Here is a 15,520-nt window from a genome sequence, read left to right as displayed (position 1 = left end):
GTGTGAACGTCCTTTGCCAGTGTCAATACAGAGTCCTCCTGCCACTCCCAGATGTCAACTCACGCTCCGTCCAGTCAACGTCCTCTTACACCCTGTTCTACGCAGGTGGTTTCCCTTCATATCCCGACTCCCATTCCTAGTGGCATCTACTGAGACAACTGTCTCTAAAAGCATTTTCCGCACTGTATCTCCTAAATTCGCAAACATGAGCCTGATCATCACATACCATGTGACACTCATCGAAAACACACCAGATGCATCGCAACGTCCAGTCAAATTCACACGGGCAGAGAAATATACGTCTATTCCCACTGGCTATCTAGTATACGTGGCGATGGGGGCATTTGTGACGCTCCCAGCTGCGTAGTCTCAGCCTGCACGTAACTGTGCGTGTAAGTATCTTCTCCCTCATTACTCCCAGAAGCAACTGTGCTGATAGAGCCAACAGTGTGGCCATCGACAGCTTGGACTCCTCTGCCCTCAGCTCATGACCATTGACTTCTTTCCCTCTAGCGTGATGTTCGTTCATTCATGCGCGTGCCGAGACTTTGAATTCGAGTATTGTCTTCATCACCCATAATAACATCTTGATCTCCATCGTTGTCTTGTACAAGATCCCTTTCCACGGAAGGCGTTGGGCCTTGACCCGTGTTTGCACGCCGCCGAGTGGTGCTAGTATCCTGGATCATGAGAGGCGGCTCGCTGGGTGGGCGTGAATCGGAGTCACGTTTGTGGTCGATCATGCGTCTTCTCTCGATGTTGAGGAACGCGTTCCTATAAAGTTCTACGACTACTACACTTGATGGGTACGTATGGGTAGTGACCCTGCTTTTCTGGTAGAATGCGTAGTGAGCTTCACAAGACATCCACGTCTTTGACTCGTCAAGCCCCATAATCACAGCGTCGAGATCATCCGAAGTGACATGATAGTAACGCGGGATTGGATTCGCCAGATAAACTTCGGTATCCAGATGAGCTTCAGTATTATCTGCTATGCAGCGCAACAAGTCGGCCTCCGTTGTGACGGTCTCACCTGTATTTCAACGTCGCTGCAAGAGTCTTTCCAAGGTCCTTCCTCTTGCCTTGGAGTAACTCGGCATCATCCCCGGAGAGAGGCCGGCAATCGTCAGTTCGACACATGATTGCCCATTTTACCGCAAATAGCATGAACTCATGTCCGTCTTTGCGTCGTCCCCATATAGGGTGTGTCATGAGTTTTGACAAGCTGTCGCAAAAAGAACGTGACCAAATAGGGCAGTTATATTTTGCGTTTTGCAAACCCGAACTTGTTCCCAGCGACCTTGAACTCGTCATCGTTCAGTGTTCAGAGGGTCACAGGGTCTACTCCGAATATATGGAGGGAGATCTTGAACATGGTGACAAGATGTTGGGTATCTGGGGAGGTCCAGAACCGTCTCGTGATTGCTCTCTCGTACACTGTTCCTCTCCAATATTGACTGAGAAACAACCTTTCATCGGCATGGCTCCAATCTTCGTTGTGTGTCGGATTGGGGCATCCGTGCTCGCCTTGGGCTTCATACGTCTCCTTTGTCAGACCTTGGCTATTTGAACTCCTTCTTGCACCAACTGCCGGTGGCCGCTGTGATTCACATCTTACACTCCGGCCAATTAATGTACACTTACGCCATATTGCACCGAAGTTATACTTGAAGATTGCAAGGTTTCATTAATTATTACCTATCATAATCGTCCAACAAGAACTATCACCCCTTTTATAAGACATTATCTCCTAAACCCAGTAGTTCCATGCTCAATGCACATCCTCTCCCCCATAGGCGTATGAATAGGTCCATACGTCCAACTTCCTCCAAGTCCCTGAACAGCATCTTTGCGTTTCCTTGCACTCATGGCCGCAACACCCTCGAGCCCTCTCACCCACGGTGCGTCAGCGACATACCAAAGTGCACCAGCCAGGCTTCGTGGATCGACGGGTAAGTCAGGCCACTTGACCAACAGACTCGATAACATGGCAATGACCATGATGAGAAGAATACCGATGCTCAGACGGGAGCATATCTCGTGGGCTTCACTGGTCTGTGTGAGACTGTATGGTACGTTGGCGAGCAGAATCGGGAGGAACTGAGCGAGGAGGGTGGTGAAGGCTGTGAAGAAGAGGAGAGGGTCGCGGATTCGGAGGGCTACGAAGAAGCCGGAAACTGGGTTTGTTGCTGGTGTCATGAGGACTGATCGTGTAGGAACTTGAGGATCTTCGGCCATTCGACGGTAGGGGGTGATAACAGCGACACCTGAACAGTCAGTATGTATATCAAAAAGGGGGTCAAGGGTACTCACTTGTGAAAAGGAACTCCCAACAAAAGACAACAATAACACCCAGCGCTGAGCAAACAAATCGTACACCAAAGTCTTGACTCTCCATCAATTTCTTCATGTTCTTGGGTAAGTGGCTGAACGTATCAACGAAGTGATAGTAGCTGATGAAGCCAAGCAGACAGATTAGAAACACTAGGAATGTGAAGCGATACCAGAAACTCAAAGCCATGAACGTCTGCGGCGCTCGGCGACGGGTTTGGGGTCGATACGCCATGCCCTCTTCATAAGGCGTGTTACCATAGGGGGCTATGATATCACGATTGGCATCACCAACGACAACAAGACCGTACTCATCTCTCCCCTCTTGGTTGCGGAACCACCCCATAGCGAACCTCTTTTCCGTAACAGCGCCCTTCAATTCTTTCCAATCTTGAGCTCCCATCGATCGAATCTCGGGGTTACGAGCAACAAGCGCCGCCGTGTTGGCAGCACACCAGGGATTCGCAAACACACCAGTTCGCCAATGTCGACTGATAACACTGAGTGTGAACATGAGCAGAATGGCGATTGCACCGAGAAGACCGACGAGTGCGTAGGCAGCTGTGTTGGAAACACCAAGTTCGAGAGCACACCCGTCGATAGCGCCCTTTTTGCAGCTTCCATAGATCTTCAGACCGACTGCTTCACTGGACAACGGCGCCGCGATACTTGATGCCCAAAGAGCAAGTGATGTGAGAAAGGGAAGAGGCTGGTTGTTAAACAAAAGCTTGAACGGGAGATAGATACTCATCCATCCATCGAAACTCAACAACAAAGCCTCACGTCCCAAAGCACCACCCTGTCTTGCCAACGCAGCAAAAGGCTGATATTGCTGCGCTGACTGATTCAACGCTCGAATCCCCATTGCAAGCAGAATAGCAACAATAGGCGGTAGGAACTTTCCAATGAAGTACCCAGAATGCGTAAGCGTATGCGTCGTGGCCTCAACAACAATCTTGGTATCACCCGTCGGCGTCTCAACATCCGTGACAACAACCTTTGTCGGCGGCACAGTCGTAACACGCGTGGTTCCAACAGGCGTAGAAACAGACGTTATAACCTGTCCATCCGCCAGAGTCTGAACCATAGTAACAGGCGGAGGCGCATCAACTACTGTCTTGACCGTAGCAGCGACTTCACTTGTTCTAACTCTCGTGACAGGGGGTTTCGCAACTTTTCCTTCCGAATCTATTGTGAGAACGGAGTAGATCGTTGTTGTTCCAACAGAAGCGTAAACAATAGGTGGACCAGTTCGTGTCGTTTCTCGAACGGTTGTTCGAACAGCGCCGTTTTCTTTTACGGTGATGAGGGTTTTTGTTTGGCCAGGTTGGACGACTGTTGTAGGCTGCCACTCTTCAGGGGGGACTGACTCTTCGGGGATGTAGGACGTGAAAGTCGATGCTGCTTCGGTGATGGTTTCGGTGAGGGTGGTTTCGCCTGTTTCTGTGATGGTCTCTGTTGTTTCTGAGACTTCAATTGAGCCTGGTTCTGTGACCATTGTTGTAAAGACTGATTCAACCAGGGCTGTTGTCAAAGTTCCTCCTTCGACATCTCCAGTTGCAGTAGGCATGCCATCTGTAGGGACAGGCTCTGGCTCAGGTTCTGAGGCTTGAGATTCTTCAGTTCCGGTGTCGGTTGTTGGCTCGGGCTGCGATGGTTCGCTCGCGGCATCTTGTCTCTTCATATAGAAGAGGTCATCATTTGTGATTCTGAACGAACGACTTTCTAAAGTTGCTGTTTTATCATCGCCGTTCAACGTGCGTGTAGCATAGATGATCAATCCCATAAGACCCAACAACACAAGGATCAACGCGCTGATGAAAGGCCATCGTAGAGGAATTGGTCGGTAATCAGGTCTCTCTCGCTCCCGCTTCTCAGATTGTCCCACATCTGTCTCGACAGGATAAACCTCCTGTGCAGTCACCGGTTTGTACTCGTACGTAGTCTGCTGTTGTTGCGGCTGTTGCTGCTGATATGGCTGATAATGTTGATACGGCTCATTCTGCATATATGGCGGTTGATACATCTTGACGACCGCAAAGTTTGTGTATCCAACTTGAGTCGTGTGCAAGGAAAGGAGGCTTTATTAAACTACCACAAACCTCCAACGCCCAAGCCCCCCGGCTCTTCAACCCTCCGAATGCCACGGGGCATTCATCGTGTCATTGCAGCTCCATCATTGGCCTCGCCCTCAACGGCATAACAACCTAAACGTAAAATCCAGGCGTGGCGTCTCCCTGGAAGACAAGGACAGCTGAGCTATTGAGAAATGCGAGGTTGCTATTGGATCAACAGGCGAGTGGTGTTGTAGGGCTGAGAGTTAGAGGTCTCAAAGAGGGAATGCCAAGACTGAGCTGGAGTCTAGACCATTTAAGCTTATCGAAATTTGGGTAAAGCCATCATGTGTCATTTCCACTGAGCAGAATATTCGGCAGTTAGCCTTGCACTATTTCGCATGTGAGTTTGGTAAGAATATTTAATTATTCGTGTCTATGACAAGGCAGATTCCAACGCCTCGTATCCAAAAACCAGTGTATCCAAACGCCATCCCAATTGTACCAAAACTACCAGCCGAGAACGTTGAACAGACTTGTTCGGGGATCGGGAACAGAACCGTTAAAGGTCTTTGCACGAACAGATTCGCTCTTTGTGGTGTTGTATTGGCTAAAGTAGCGATCGAATGTTCGGGATTGGTTTGTGAGTTGTGAGCGAACGTAGCCGCCGACAACAGAGATGCTTCCAACAGCGATGAGAACAGGAAGGACCCTGAAGTTATTTGTTAGTGGAGAAGTGGTAGAAGGTCAAATTGATGCTTACTTGGGGCCGACAGTGGGCTTGATCATGAGAGCAGCCATTTTTGTAGATTGGTTTGATTGGTTGGTGGGTTGTGTAAGTGAGCTGAAGCTGAAGCTGAAGATGCAAGTGTCGTTGGTGAGAAGATCTCAGTGATTGTTGTTGTGAGGTAATTGATGGTGATGAGCAAAATGATTTGAGGGCAAAGAACTCGGCCATTATATATTCTCCTCTTGAGCTTCATTTCGTTCGTTTCCGTAACTATTTTCTGCAGTCGCATGTTGATGTTCTGAGCTGACGGGTGGTGCTGTTTTTGGTGGTGCCATAGAATGATCCAGCCCTGGACACAGCCATTTCGGGCGATGCCGGGGTCCGCAACACCAGATTTGGATCTCTCACCTTTTGAGATCTTCATCATGATTGAGAAGTTGATCGATTATCTCTATCTAAGGATAAATATTTGCTATCTTACATAGTTTATTTCATGCATTCCAAGTTCTATGGCACTTTCAGAGTCCTGGACATTTCTGGGTGTGAAGTTTATGTCCAATTCTATTTTCAAGCAACCAGATACTAATTATCAATTGAATAGCCATCAACATGCATGCTTCCCTCTGCGACAGTCATATCTCTGTAATTCCTCAGCTAAACCCATCTACCAAATGCATCTGTAAATGCGATGGTGGTGATGGCATTCTCAAAATGTGGTGTTGAGAAATCGTCTGATTTTCGGACCCGGCGTCTACCGAACCCACCCAAAATTCTCCGGGAAATCAGTCCATCATTCGGTTCTCGACACACTCAGCCCTGAAGCACATTCTCGACTGCTAAAATCGTCTCACTGATCAACTCTAACTCTGGTACCGGAATCATCAGGAATAATTCCTGTGCTTTCCCTCTAAGCGTGTAATTTTCGTCATGCAGCGATAGGTTAGGTGATGATCTCATCAATTTTCGGTTGACCTCAAAATCCGTGTCTCTGCATCAGAACCCTCTCATCTTCTTCTTATCCGTGCATCAGCCTCCGCACATCTCGGTTAGGTACGCCCGGAGTCATGAAATGCCCACCGGTCGGGGTTCCACAATTCCCGGTGTCCACGCCGGCAACACGGCCGGCTACGTAATGCATCATAGGCACGAAAAGGAATGCAGAGTGGGCTCTGGTCAAAATAAATCGAGAATGAGTTTTACTTGAGTCCTTTCTCATAGAAGGATTAGCTTCAACCCCTCATCAAAGGTTTGCCTCCTGAGCCAATACAGATCATATCATGGACATCACAGCTACCGTCAACAGTCCATCGATACAACCATCCTTGACCTCCAACTAACAGTCGGAGAATTCCAATCCAATCCCCAGACCCTTCATCCACACGTCACATGCTTCTATTCCCGCCTCAATCCCAAAACGTCCATCCCCCATCAATGACATCCAATAGTCGTCAATGGCTACACATCTCCAGATATTCCAACGCGGGGAAGCTCCTGATACTGTAGCTCACCACGTCATCCCTCCATCATCCAAAGCTCTTAGATCATTGACTGAACCCTATTAAATAGTAAAGCTCCCTCAATTACTGAGATCCAATACTGTTTCATACAAGTAATTGCTGTATCAGAAGAACAAGTAAAAATGTCCATGAGATTGATCCTTCGTCCTGTGGTGCGAATACCACTCCTCCGCCCCCAGATCCGTCATGCTACTACAAACCCTACGCATGTCCATCCAGACGGTAACCTCGGCGGTCCAGGAGGTCAGCAGCCCCCACCTGCACGCCCCGGCGGTCCGGAAGCCATCACAAGGAACTGGTACAGTCACCCTCACCCTCCTCGTTATCACCACTGACCCTCCCAGGATGCCCATTGCCGCTGCTGCAGGTGTGATAGCAGGAGGCGTCTACATCATGCTCCCTACGCGAGGAAAATCCCCCGAGAGAACTCTCGAGAGCGACATGGTAGCCGCCAACTCGACGGCGATTGGATACATCGGTCAACCATCTGGAAAACCAGGTATTGCTTCTCATTACAGGGAGCTTCGAGATGGGAAAGAAGTCGAGTCGATGAAGGAGTTGAGTGGGAGAAAAGGTGGTGGTTCAATGGGTCCTTTCAGAGCGGAATAAATAACGAAAAAATGTATTTCATAACGGAGGCGACTTGCCCAGAGTATCAAATTGTCTATCATGCTCGATGGAGCTGTACATTAATAATAACACATCGCTTACTTCTGCTCTGACGGCTCATCCTTCTTCTTTTGTAGCAGATAATCTCCTCCAAACACCGCTTTGTACACTCCTCTTAATCCTCTTATAGGCCATCCTGTTCGTGCAGTTGACTTCATCAGCTTCTCGTCTCCTTCGATATCGACTTTGACTTTGTCGTAGACATTTGGTAGATATGATGCTCCGTACTTTGCTCTTAGCGCATCGTACGCTTCTTTGTTGTAATGCGACCAGAATTCATCTTCGGTGTAGTATGCTTGGGCGTATAGCCATTTCTTTCCTCCGCAGTCTTGTACTTTCTGCTCCAGAGCTCGATTATGTCGAATTGCGTCTCGTCGGTTTCCTTGTAGAGGGCCCCATATTCCAAAGTTCATAAGTTCCACGGTTCCTGGCTTTGCGAATTCTGCGTGAAGTCCATATCCTGAGTCTGGGTCTTCTCGTCGTACTCGTAATGGACATATCCAGAGGGGATAGATTCTGAATTGCTTGTCCAGCCAGTTTTGAAACTCTGGTACGCTGTTGTAAGGCACTCCGACATCTTGAACCATGTAATAGTCAAATAGGTTACTCTTGTGGCCGGCAGAGTACATGACACGAGCTCGTAGGAGAGGATCCAGGATGTATCGTGTCAGTCGGTTAAATGGTGTGAGAAAGTAGTCAAAGGCGTATTTGGCGACCCAGAAACCACCTCTGTCGTACCGGAATAGATAATCCTTCAATGGGATGTAGTCTGCAACGCATGTGACAGATCCCATCCTTAGCCCATCTCGAACCTTTTCAACATGGAGGTAAAACCACTTGTCCTTCCGTCGGTTCAGTTGCCTAGGCGTAGCGCTGATCGGTATCTCATCCACCATTCGTCCCGCACATACAACAGTTGTATCCTTGGAGTAGGCGATCCCATCAACATAATCATTCTCCCATCTCTTACACTCCTCCTTGATAATCTTGACAGACTCAGATGGCCCCCTCGCGAGTCGGTACTTGAGCTCAACATACTCCTTCGCCTCCTTCAACTGAACCTCCAACAACGTAACGACACCGAGTGTTCCGAACGCCGAAGCAGCACCCCAGAAAAGATCCGGCTGCTCCGTTTTTGAAGCACGCGTCACGCTTCCATCCGCAAGAACAATCTCAATCCAATTGACAGTCGCGTCGAAGGCCCCGTACCGAAAAGAACTGCTCTCTCCCGACGTCCCCGAAAAGCCACCTCCAACGGTAATAGCCGGGAACTCCATAACGACCAGCGGAACAAGCCCCAGCGGCAGCGTCGCATCAACGAGGACTTCCATCGAGACATTTGGTTCAACAATCACTGTCTTGGAATCTTTGTTCACTTCAATGACATGGTTGAGCTTGCTTGTGTCGACGGTGTTGTCCACACGCCGGTTTGAGTGCCGTGTGCTGTTAGTTGAGCCATGGTATAGACGGAACGGTTCCTGGCGGGCGTGGAAGTGCTTAACTCTGTCTGCGACGCCAGCGACGACGGTTTTATGAGCGTCCATCATGAGATGGAATCGCAGAAATAAAAAAGAGATGCAGGAAGCAAGAACAAAGACTTGGCGAGTCGTTCAGAGTAGTATCGGGTCGGAAATAGCGAGGAATGATCCACAATTCCTTTTCCTTGTGTCGTGCGTGCTTGTGCTTGTGCTCGTGCTCGTGCTTACGACCAAGAGTTTTTATATGAGTCGATCACTCATGACGCTTGATTCCGACATATCCGAGCATGATGATTGCTTAGGCTGCTTCGAATCAGCAAGACTCGGCTTATTTACTTTTTGCTTATTACGGTCTGAGGCGCCACGTCAAACACGTCAGCCCTGCTTTGACCATATCGCCAAGTTTTTATTCTATTCTGGTCGATCTCAATATGACGTTTGTTGTTTCATTGGTTCAGCTTGTGATGCATGAATAGGCGGGTTTGCTAGTGGACAAGCAATCCTGGAAATGGCCCCCACAAGACATTGACAACCAAACCAAACCAAACGCTCTGTTGATAAATTATCCTAATGACTCTACAATTCTAGCTTTGATGTGTAAAGCTCTACTATGTATTCGCTCTCATACCCCTCTTTTCCTAATCCGAGTCTACACTACCAAACGCTGTGATAAACTATCCGAACGACTCCAATCCTAGCTTTGGCGTGCAACGCTTTATGGTGTATTCTCCTTACCCTCCGGTGCACGCGAGGAACTCTTCAACGGAGGTAGTTCGTGACCGTTATCATGCTCATCCTCCTCTTCCAGAGAGTCACTGTCGACTTCAACCTCAACGAAATAATCGACCTTTCCAATGTAGTGCTCAAGGTCTTCGCGAAGAACAGCTCTTTGCGTACGAGGAATACCTCTTCTCCTGTACTCCTCCACGGTGATGGAGGGCTCGGGCGTTTCTTCCAACAACATTTGCAGGACTTGGGCATGTTCAGTTACTCTCCCTTCCAATTTGTCTGTATATCTTTTTGCCGGTGTTAGGATCCCGGGATCATCCTCTTCCATACCATGTAGAAGACCGCACATCGCCCAGAGTTTTTCCTATCCTGTAATAAGACGTGCTTCGGTCGTCCATCGGTCAAGATGGCCTTGTATTATACATTTCCGGCATGTTGAAGGGACCCTGCTATTGGGTTTTACACCTAGGAGAAAATCATTCGGGATTTCCATTCCGTCACCACTCAGCACATCAGGAAGTTTGACCGCAAGTTCAAAACTGTGTGCACAATCGAACACAACGCGATGAGTGCACGGCTCGGCGGTATCCTGGTCAACATCCCCTTTCTGTCTGCCTTGCTATGGGCAGATGGGTGACGTCCCAGAGGATTTGAAGTTGCCGAGTAGTGTATTGTAACAAGAATCTCCGATAATGTGTCCACAGGGAAACAATAAACCAGAATGTCCTTTTATTGGAGACATGGTTTTGGGATCCTGGCAAGGTTCTCGACAGGCAGCACAGCGAAAGCGAATACAATTGAATTGCAAAGAGAACAAACTTTGCTTCCCCACGTCATCGTCGGCCGCGTTTTCACCCTTGGCGTGGAATTTATATATGATCTTCCGCAGCCAATCGTATGCACTTGGGTAGTGGAATTGACTGGGGAGGCCTAGGCCTTCATTCGAGAACACATTGAAGAACAGATCGGGGATTTCTGCAGACAAGTGTTGCCGTATGACTGATAGTTTCACGGCCTCATCCTCGGCAGACACGCCATCACTATGTTGGGCTTCGGTCATCCCATCGTCTTTCGATGTCTCTTCTGTGGTTTCTCCTTCTGATGCCTTTTTCTCTGGCGTAATCTTTTCGGTTGATGTGTTGTCGCTAGCTTTTTCGCCGGCACTTTTGTCGTCGGCCATCTTGTCGTCTGTCGATTCGTCGTTGATCACCTTGTGATGGGTTATATGTCTATCAGCAGCCACGTTGTCGGCCACGGTGATGATATGCTCGATAATCAGTGGGCTTTTGGTTGTGTGAATGATACTGGTGTGATAGTTGATGGTGATGTTGATGCTAAGTTGATGTTGAACGAGGTCAGTCAGACTCTTATGAATTGCAAGCACCTTCCAGGTGTAAATCGCATCCCCAACAAAGGCAAGTTGTGTCAAATGCGCCCTTCCTCAGTCTTTAAGAGACTTCCATAGGCAGGTAACGTCTGGTATTCTGCGTCTAAAGTCTCAGTTAAGCAGGAACTCGAATCTATACCCAGCAACTTCTACCCGAACGCCTTCTCATTCTGCCTCTGAGGCACATCATGACGATTCATCTCGCTTTCACGCCTTCGCTTTGGTAGCTCTCCCGGTGCCAAATTCAGCTGATCTAATGAATGGCCTACCCAAGTATATCGCAGCCAACTTAATGGTCGACGGTCCTCAAACAAGGCTTTTTGACATTCGTCTATATAGAAGAATGCAAGGATCATCTGAATCATGAACACAGTTGCATTCCCCGAACATGATGTGAGCTTTCCGAATCGAGTATCCTCAAACCGAATACCCAGGCGCTCCAGGACATGCTCAAATACTGCGGGTTGTTTGATGCGTGTCTCAAACTGTTTCTCCTGCTTCATGTCCCATATCTGAACATTGGGTTCTGCTAACCACTCCAAACCAAGCTGCAACAGCGTGGTTTTGACAGACTCTGCGTCAAAGGTCAGCAAAATGAGCTGTCGAAGACGTCCTTTCCCGACCTCATCTTTTCGTCGGTTTTTCTTTTTCAGCGCCGCAAATACTCGATGTAATCTGTACGCAAGATCTTTCTCCTGGACCCTTCTTGATCGGCCAAAAGCGAACAAGTATGGCGATTGATCTAGTGTATCTTGGTTCTCGAACTCTTCCACTATATAGTGGAGAGGGGCCATGTACTTGAACCAGGACGACCCACGATCTCCGGGTATGACGCCCTTACCACGGTCATACAAGATGTCTCGCATATCAAGATATGCAACCCCGGCCTCGAGGACGGGATCGTGTCGACACGACGGTCCGTCCAGCGATGCGCTAGGCTCTTCCCCGCAGATATCATGAAAATCCAGAGAGATGAAGATGTAGTCGGTGTCAGGCATTCTGACGAATTGGTTCGTCTTGGTGTCCAATGTAGGGAAGGCATGCTCAAGGCTTGTGGGAGGAAGGGCACATGATTCGCAAGGGATGCATTCCGTCTCATCATCAGAAATGGATGTGTTGGACGAGGTGCTCTCTTGCAGACTCGAAGTCGACATCGTCAGAACTGTACTGAAGAGAAGATGAGTGTCAGGGGAAGCTCAGGCATATAATAGGAGAGAACAGGTATTTTCGAGCTCATTGATTTGACTATAAGATAAACACAGCCTAGCAATCAACCTACCACCTTATATACGTTGAATGTCCTGTACTTCAGACCATTTTGTCAGTGAACGGCGACAAATTACGTATGTGAGCCAGAGTCTCACGCGGTTTGTCAGTGAACCCGTGCCATTGTTTGGCCATGGCTACCTGACGCACTATTCAGAGCGAAATCAATAATGGCAGAGCATCAGCCATTCTCAAAATGATATGTTCTATCGCTGTAGAAGTCTCATATACCGAGCAGACACAGGTTGAACTTCGACATAGGCCGCATTCTGTTGATTGAAGAAGAGGTTGCTTTGTAAATTACAGGTAATGGCGGTACAGTAATTCCTTCACATTCGATTAATATCTAACAATACAATCAGGTCTAAGCTTAGTATTCTTCGTTACCAGTGTACCCAAAAGATTCACACAGAGACAATACCCCTACTTGTGTGATTCACAGTCTCGGGATAGCTGTCAAGTATGTCCCTCCCAACTTGAGCATATCAACAGCCTCCTTGACCATCTCATCAACGATCTCCCCTGCAGGCTGAATCTTGGTGATGGCTCCAGCAACCTGGCCCATCAAATGTGGCAGATCGAAATCGTTGCCCTGCTCAAAGTCGTACTCAATTGGCACAACACCCTTGTCGCACAACTCCTTGATCTTATCTGGCTGCTCATGCCACTTCCTGATATAATCGTTTGTCTTCATTCTCAGAGGTCGCCCAGAGATAACAAGAGTTCGCTGCGTATCTTCGAATCCACATGAAACAACTTCTTTTTTGTGCTCCTCACTGCAACTAGCTTCAACAGAGGCTACAAATCGTGTACCTACCCATACGGCTACAGCGCCCTGCATCAATGAGCTTGCAAGACTCCTTCCAGAGTAAATGCCTCCGGCCGCAACGACTAATGCGGGAAGACCCTTGAGAAGAGGAGGGTGGTACTTCGAAGCAACGTCTGCTACGGCGGGGATGAGGATGGAGTTTGCAACATCTCCTGTGTGACCTCCTCCTTCGCCACCTTGAGCGCAGACCATGTCAACTCCGAGCTCGAGCGCCTTGGTCTTGGATGTGTCAGTGAATAGTAGCCAACTCTGATCAGTGACTTACTGCATGCTTGGGATGCCCAACCATGTTCATGACCAGGATTCCCTTATCATGAAACCTCTTAATCACTTGAGGTGGTGGTACACCGACAGCACTGACAAACAACTTGGCACCGCTGTCAATGATGATGTCCACCAACTCGTCCAACTTTCCACCAGTGTAATCATGGTTGGTCTTACGCGCATTGCCTCCAATCTGAGGCAAAGCGAGATCAACACCAAACGGTAGATCAGGCCGTGAAAAGTTGGCCTTCATCTCCGCAATGATCTCTCGAAGTTGATCGGGTGTGTATTGGAAACCACCAATTATACCGAGACCGCCTGCGTTGGATACAGCTGCTGCAAGACGACCACCAGACACCCTAGCCATACCGGCGAGGATGATGGGGTGCTTGATTCCCAGCAGGGATGTAAGTGGTGTTGTAATAGGGCCTGGAGGTGCCATTTTGAGATATTATGAATAACAATAACAAACAAAGATTTGGAAATGATCAAGTATAAGAATACAATACAGCTGGATATTGACCCTCGGTTCTTAGATAGGTATCTGTGGGGTCGGCTCTTTAAGCATCATCATCAACCGATCTACCGATTTGCGGGGGAAGCTTCATCCACAGTCCGAGGCATTACCGCATTAGGCTACCAATTCGCGTATCTCATGTGCCTCTGAATGCGCTTTGAACCCTTTCTGCATAAATTGCCGACGTCGGTGATGCATTGTATTTGTGCACAGTTATTGTGTTGTATTCGCTGAATCTATCAAGTTCCCGTCTCATTCCCGTTTCATCGTTGGCTCAATTCCCATACTTGGCTCGATGTTGGTATCATACATGAAAACATCCGTGACTCGCTATCATCTCTCATTAGGTGGTATTACAGAGAATTCAAGTCCTCGTCATTGGAAATGCGGTAAGCGCGCTGGAACGAAATCTGTCTTCTCTGGTGACTTTGTGCCATCGGGTTGCGAACTGTTTGGCGCTTCGTCTTGTGTCGCGGGCTTGTCTTCGACTTCTTCGACGTGGTGGTAGGCGGCTTTTGAAGGTGAAGCTTGATAAACATCATCCTCTGCTACCTCTGGTTTGGATTCGGAAATAGATTTGGGGTCGGATCTTGGTGTCAGACCTTTTTCTGCCGCGAGTTGCGCTGCTGCTTGTTTCTTCCTCTCGACATCCTCGTCTTGTTCTTTTCGTAGCATAAGCTCTTCTTGTTCCAGGTCATGTAAAGTCGGCCTCTCAACATCTGGCGTTACGGAAAACGACGTGGATCGCTGCTCCATCCGATAGTCGTCCTTGGAAGAAACTGATCCTAATGTCGTCCGCGATACTGTTCTCGACCCTGCCAAACCACTAGCTGGTCTTTTGCCCTTACTGCTTGTTCTCCCACTTCGTCCACTTCGATCATCCTTTCTAACCATGTCGTATGTTACCTCGTCATCGAGTGGAATTGCATCTTCTTCACCTTCGCCATCGCTTGGGAATAGATCACCTCGTGATCGATATGAATCTGATGTATCGCCCGACCCTGTCGTCCCACTGCGCTTTCTAGTCACTGGTAGGTCAAAGTCATCTTCGTCAGAATGTAGCAGTGGTTCATTTTCTCCTTCGCCATGTCGTCGTGGGTGGTCTTGCAGATCTGCCGCACTAGGTTTGTATCTCAGAGTCCCGCCCATCTTCCATGGTAGTTTGCTGAGGAAACCGATCGGTTGAGTACTGGGGATTACGGTCGGGTCATCGTCCATGCTTGGCTTTCGCCTTCGGTCTCGGGTTCCATAGCTCATGCCACGTTTCCTGCGCGGTTGTTCAGTTTCTCCCCCAGTGTGTCTTCGCTGAGTGCCAGTCCCAGCCAACAATCTATCCCAATCTTCATTACCCCATGTGCCAAACAGACCGCTCTGCTCTTCCTCATACCAGTCATCGTAAAAGTCGAAGCTGTACTCTGCCCTACTATGCGACAGTTCTCGCTCTCTGCGCTTTCGTAGACGTTCCTCAGGGTCACCTAGACATACAGTCGTACACTGTTCAATAGATTGCGCGATGGACGAAAAGCATGGGTTGATGTAATTATGTTGAAAGGTCCAGATTCCTGCCGCCGCATTCTCGGTTATGGTCTCGGTATCGTGGGCAATTTGGTTCCAGCGTTGGCGCAGTCGGGGGTCCTCGAGGAATGCCATTGTGAAGATAGTGGATATGACGTCGCAACATGGAAGCGCCGAGGTCGCAATGCGTTTCAGAAGATGTAAGAGGATTCAGAGGAGCTGATGATTAATTTT

The 15,520-nt window shown here is 48.6% G+C and overlaps 7 protein-coding genes across 7 annotated transcripts; 1 reads left to right on the top strand and 6 right to left on the bottom strand.

Annotated features, from left to right (window-relative positions):
• Positions 1-1,743: 1,743 nt before the first annotated feature.
• FMAN_05509 (uncharacterized protein) lies at positions 1,744-4,357 on the bottom strand (the record flags this gene model as incomplete). Its single annotated transcript, XM_041827824.1, has 2 exons — positions 1,744-2,267; positions 2,314-4,357. The coding sequence occupies 2 exons, from the start codon at positions 4,355-4,357 to the stop codon at positions 1,744-1,746; spliced, it is 2,568 nt and encodes an 855-aa protein (XP_041678749.1).
• A 538-nt stretch (positions 4,358-4,895) lies between these two features.
• Positions 4,896-5,186, bottom strand: FMAN_05510 (uncharacterized protein; the record flags this gene model as incomplete). Its single annotated transcript, XM_041827823.1, has 2 exons — positions 4,896-5,097; positions 5,149-5,186. The coding sequence occupies 2 exons, from the start codon at positions 5,184-5,186 to the stop codon at positions 4,896-4,898; spliced, it is 240 nt and encodes a 79-aa protein (XP_041678748.1).
• Positions 5,187-6,754: 1,568 nt separating this feature from the next.
• On the top strand, positions 6,755-7,241 carry FMAN_05511 (uncharacterized protein; the record flags this gene model as incomplete). The annotated part of the gene is made up of 2 exons (XM_041827822.1): positions 6,755-6,930; positions 6,977-7,241. The coding sequence occupies 2 exons, from the start codon at positions 6,755-6,757 to the stop codon at positions 7,239-7,241; spliced, it is 441 nt and encodes a 146-aa protein (XP_041678747.1).
• Positions 7,242-7,339: 98 nt separating this feature from the next.
• On the bottom strand, positions 7,340-8,848 carry FMAN_05512 (uncharacterized protein; the record flags this gene model as incomplete). Its single annotated transcript, XM_041827821.1, has 1 exon — positions 7,340-8,848. The coding sequence occupies one exon, from the start codon at positions 8,846-8,848 to the stop codon at positions 7,340-7,342; it is 1,509 nt and encodes a 502-aa protein (XP_041678746.1).
• Positions 8,849-11,044: 2,196 nt separating this feature from the next.
• FMAN_05513 (uncharacterized protein) lies at positions 11,045-12,049 on the bottom strand (the record flags this gene model as incomplete). The annotated part of the gene is made up of 1 exon (XM_041827820.1): positions 11,045-12,049. The coding sequence occupies one exon, from the start codon at positions 12,047-12,049 to the stop codon at positions 11,045-11,047; it is 1,005 nt and encodes a 334-aa protein (XP_041678745.1).
• Positions 12,050-12,597: 548 nt separating this feature from the next.
• On the bottom strand, positions 12,598-13,696 carry FMAN_05514 (uncharacterized protein; the record flags this gene model as incomplete). Its single annotated transcript, XM_041827818.1, has 2 exons — positions 12,598-13,209; positions 13,256-13,696. 2 exons carry the CDS (start codon positions 13,694-13,696, stop codon positions 12,598-12,600), a joined length of 1,053 nt encoding a protein of 350 aa, XP_041678744.1.
• Positions 13,697-14,146: 450 nt separating this feature from the next.
• Positions 14,147-15,421, bottom strand: FMAN_05515 (uncharacterized protein; the record flags this gene model as incomplete). Its single annotated transcript, XM_041827817.1, has 1 exon — positions 14,147-15,421. The coding sequence occupies one exon, from the start codon at positions 15,419-15,421 to the stop codon at positions 14,147-14,149; it is 1,275 nt and encodes a 424-aa protein (XP_041678743.1).
• Between the last annotated feature and the right edge of the window lie 99 nt (positions 15,422-15,520).

This window comes from Fusarium mangiferae (assembly GCF_900044065.1).
Source record: "Fusarium mangiferae strain MRC7560 genome assembly, contig: FMAN_scaffold002, whole genome shotgun sequence".
In the NCBI taxonomy this organism is placed as follows: Eukaryota; Fungi; Ascomycota; class Sordariomycetes; order Hypocreales; family Nectriaceae; genus Fusarium; species Fusarium mangiferae.
The sequence above is the reverse complement of the archived record's forward strand: the minus strand, read 5'-3'. Positions and strand labels throughout refer to the sequence as shown.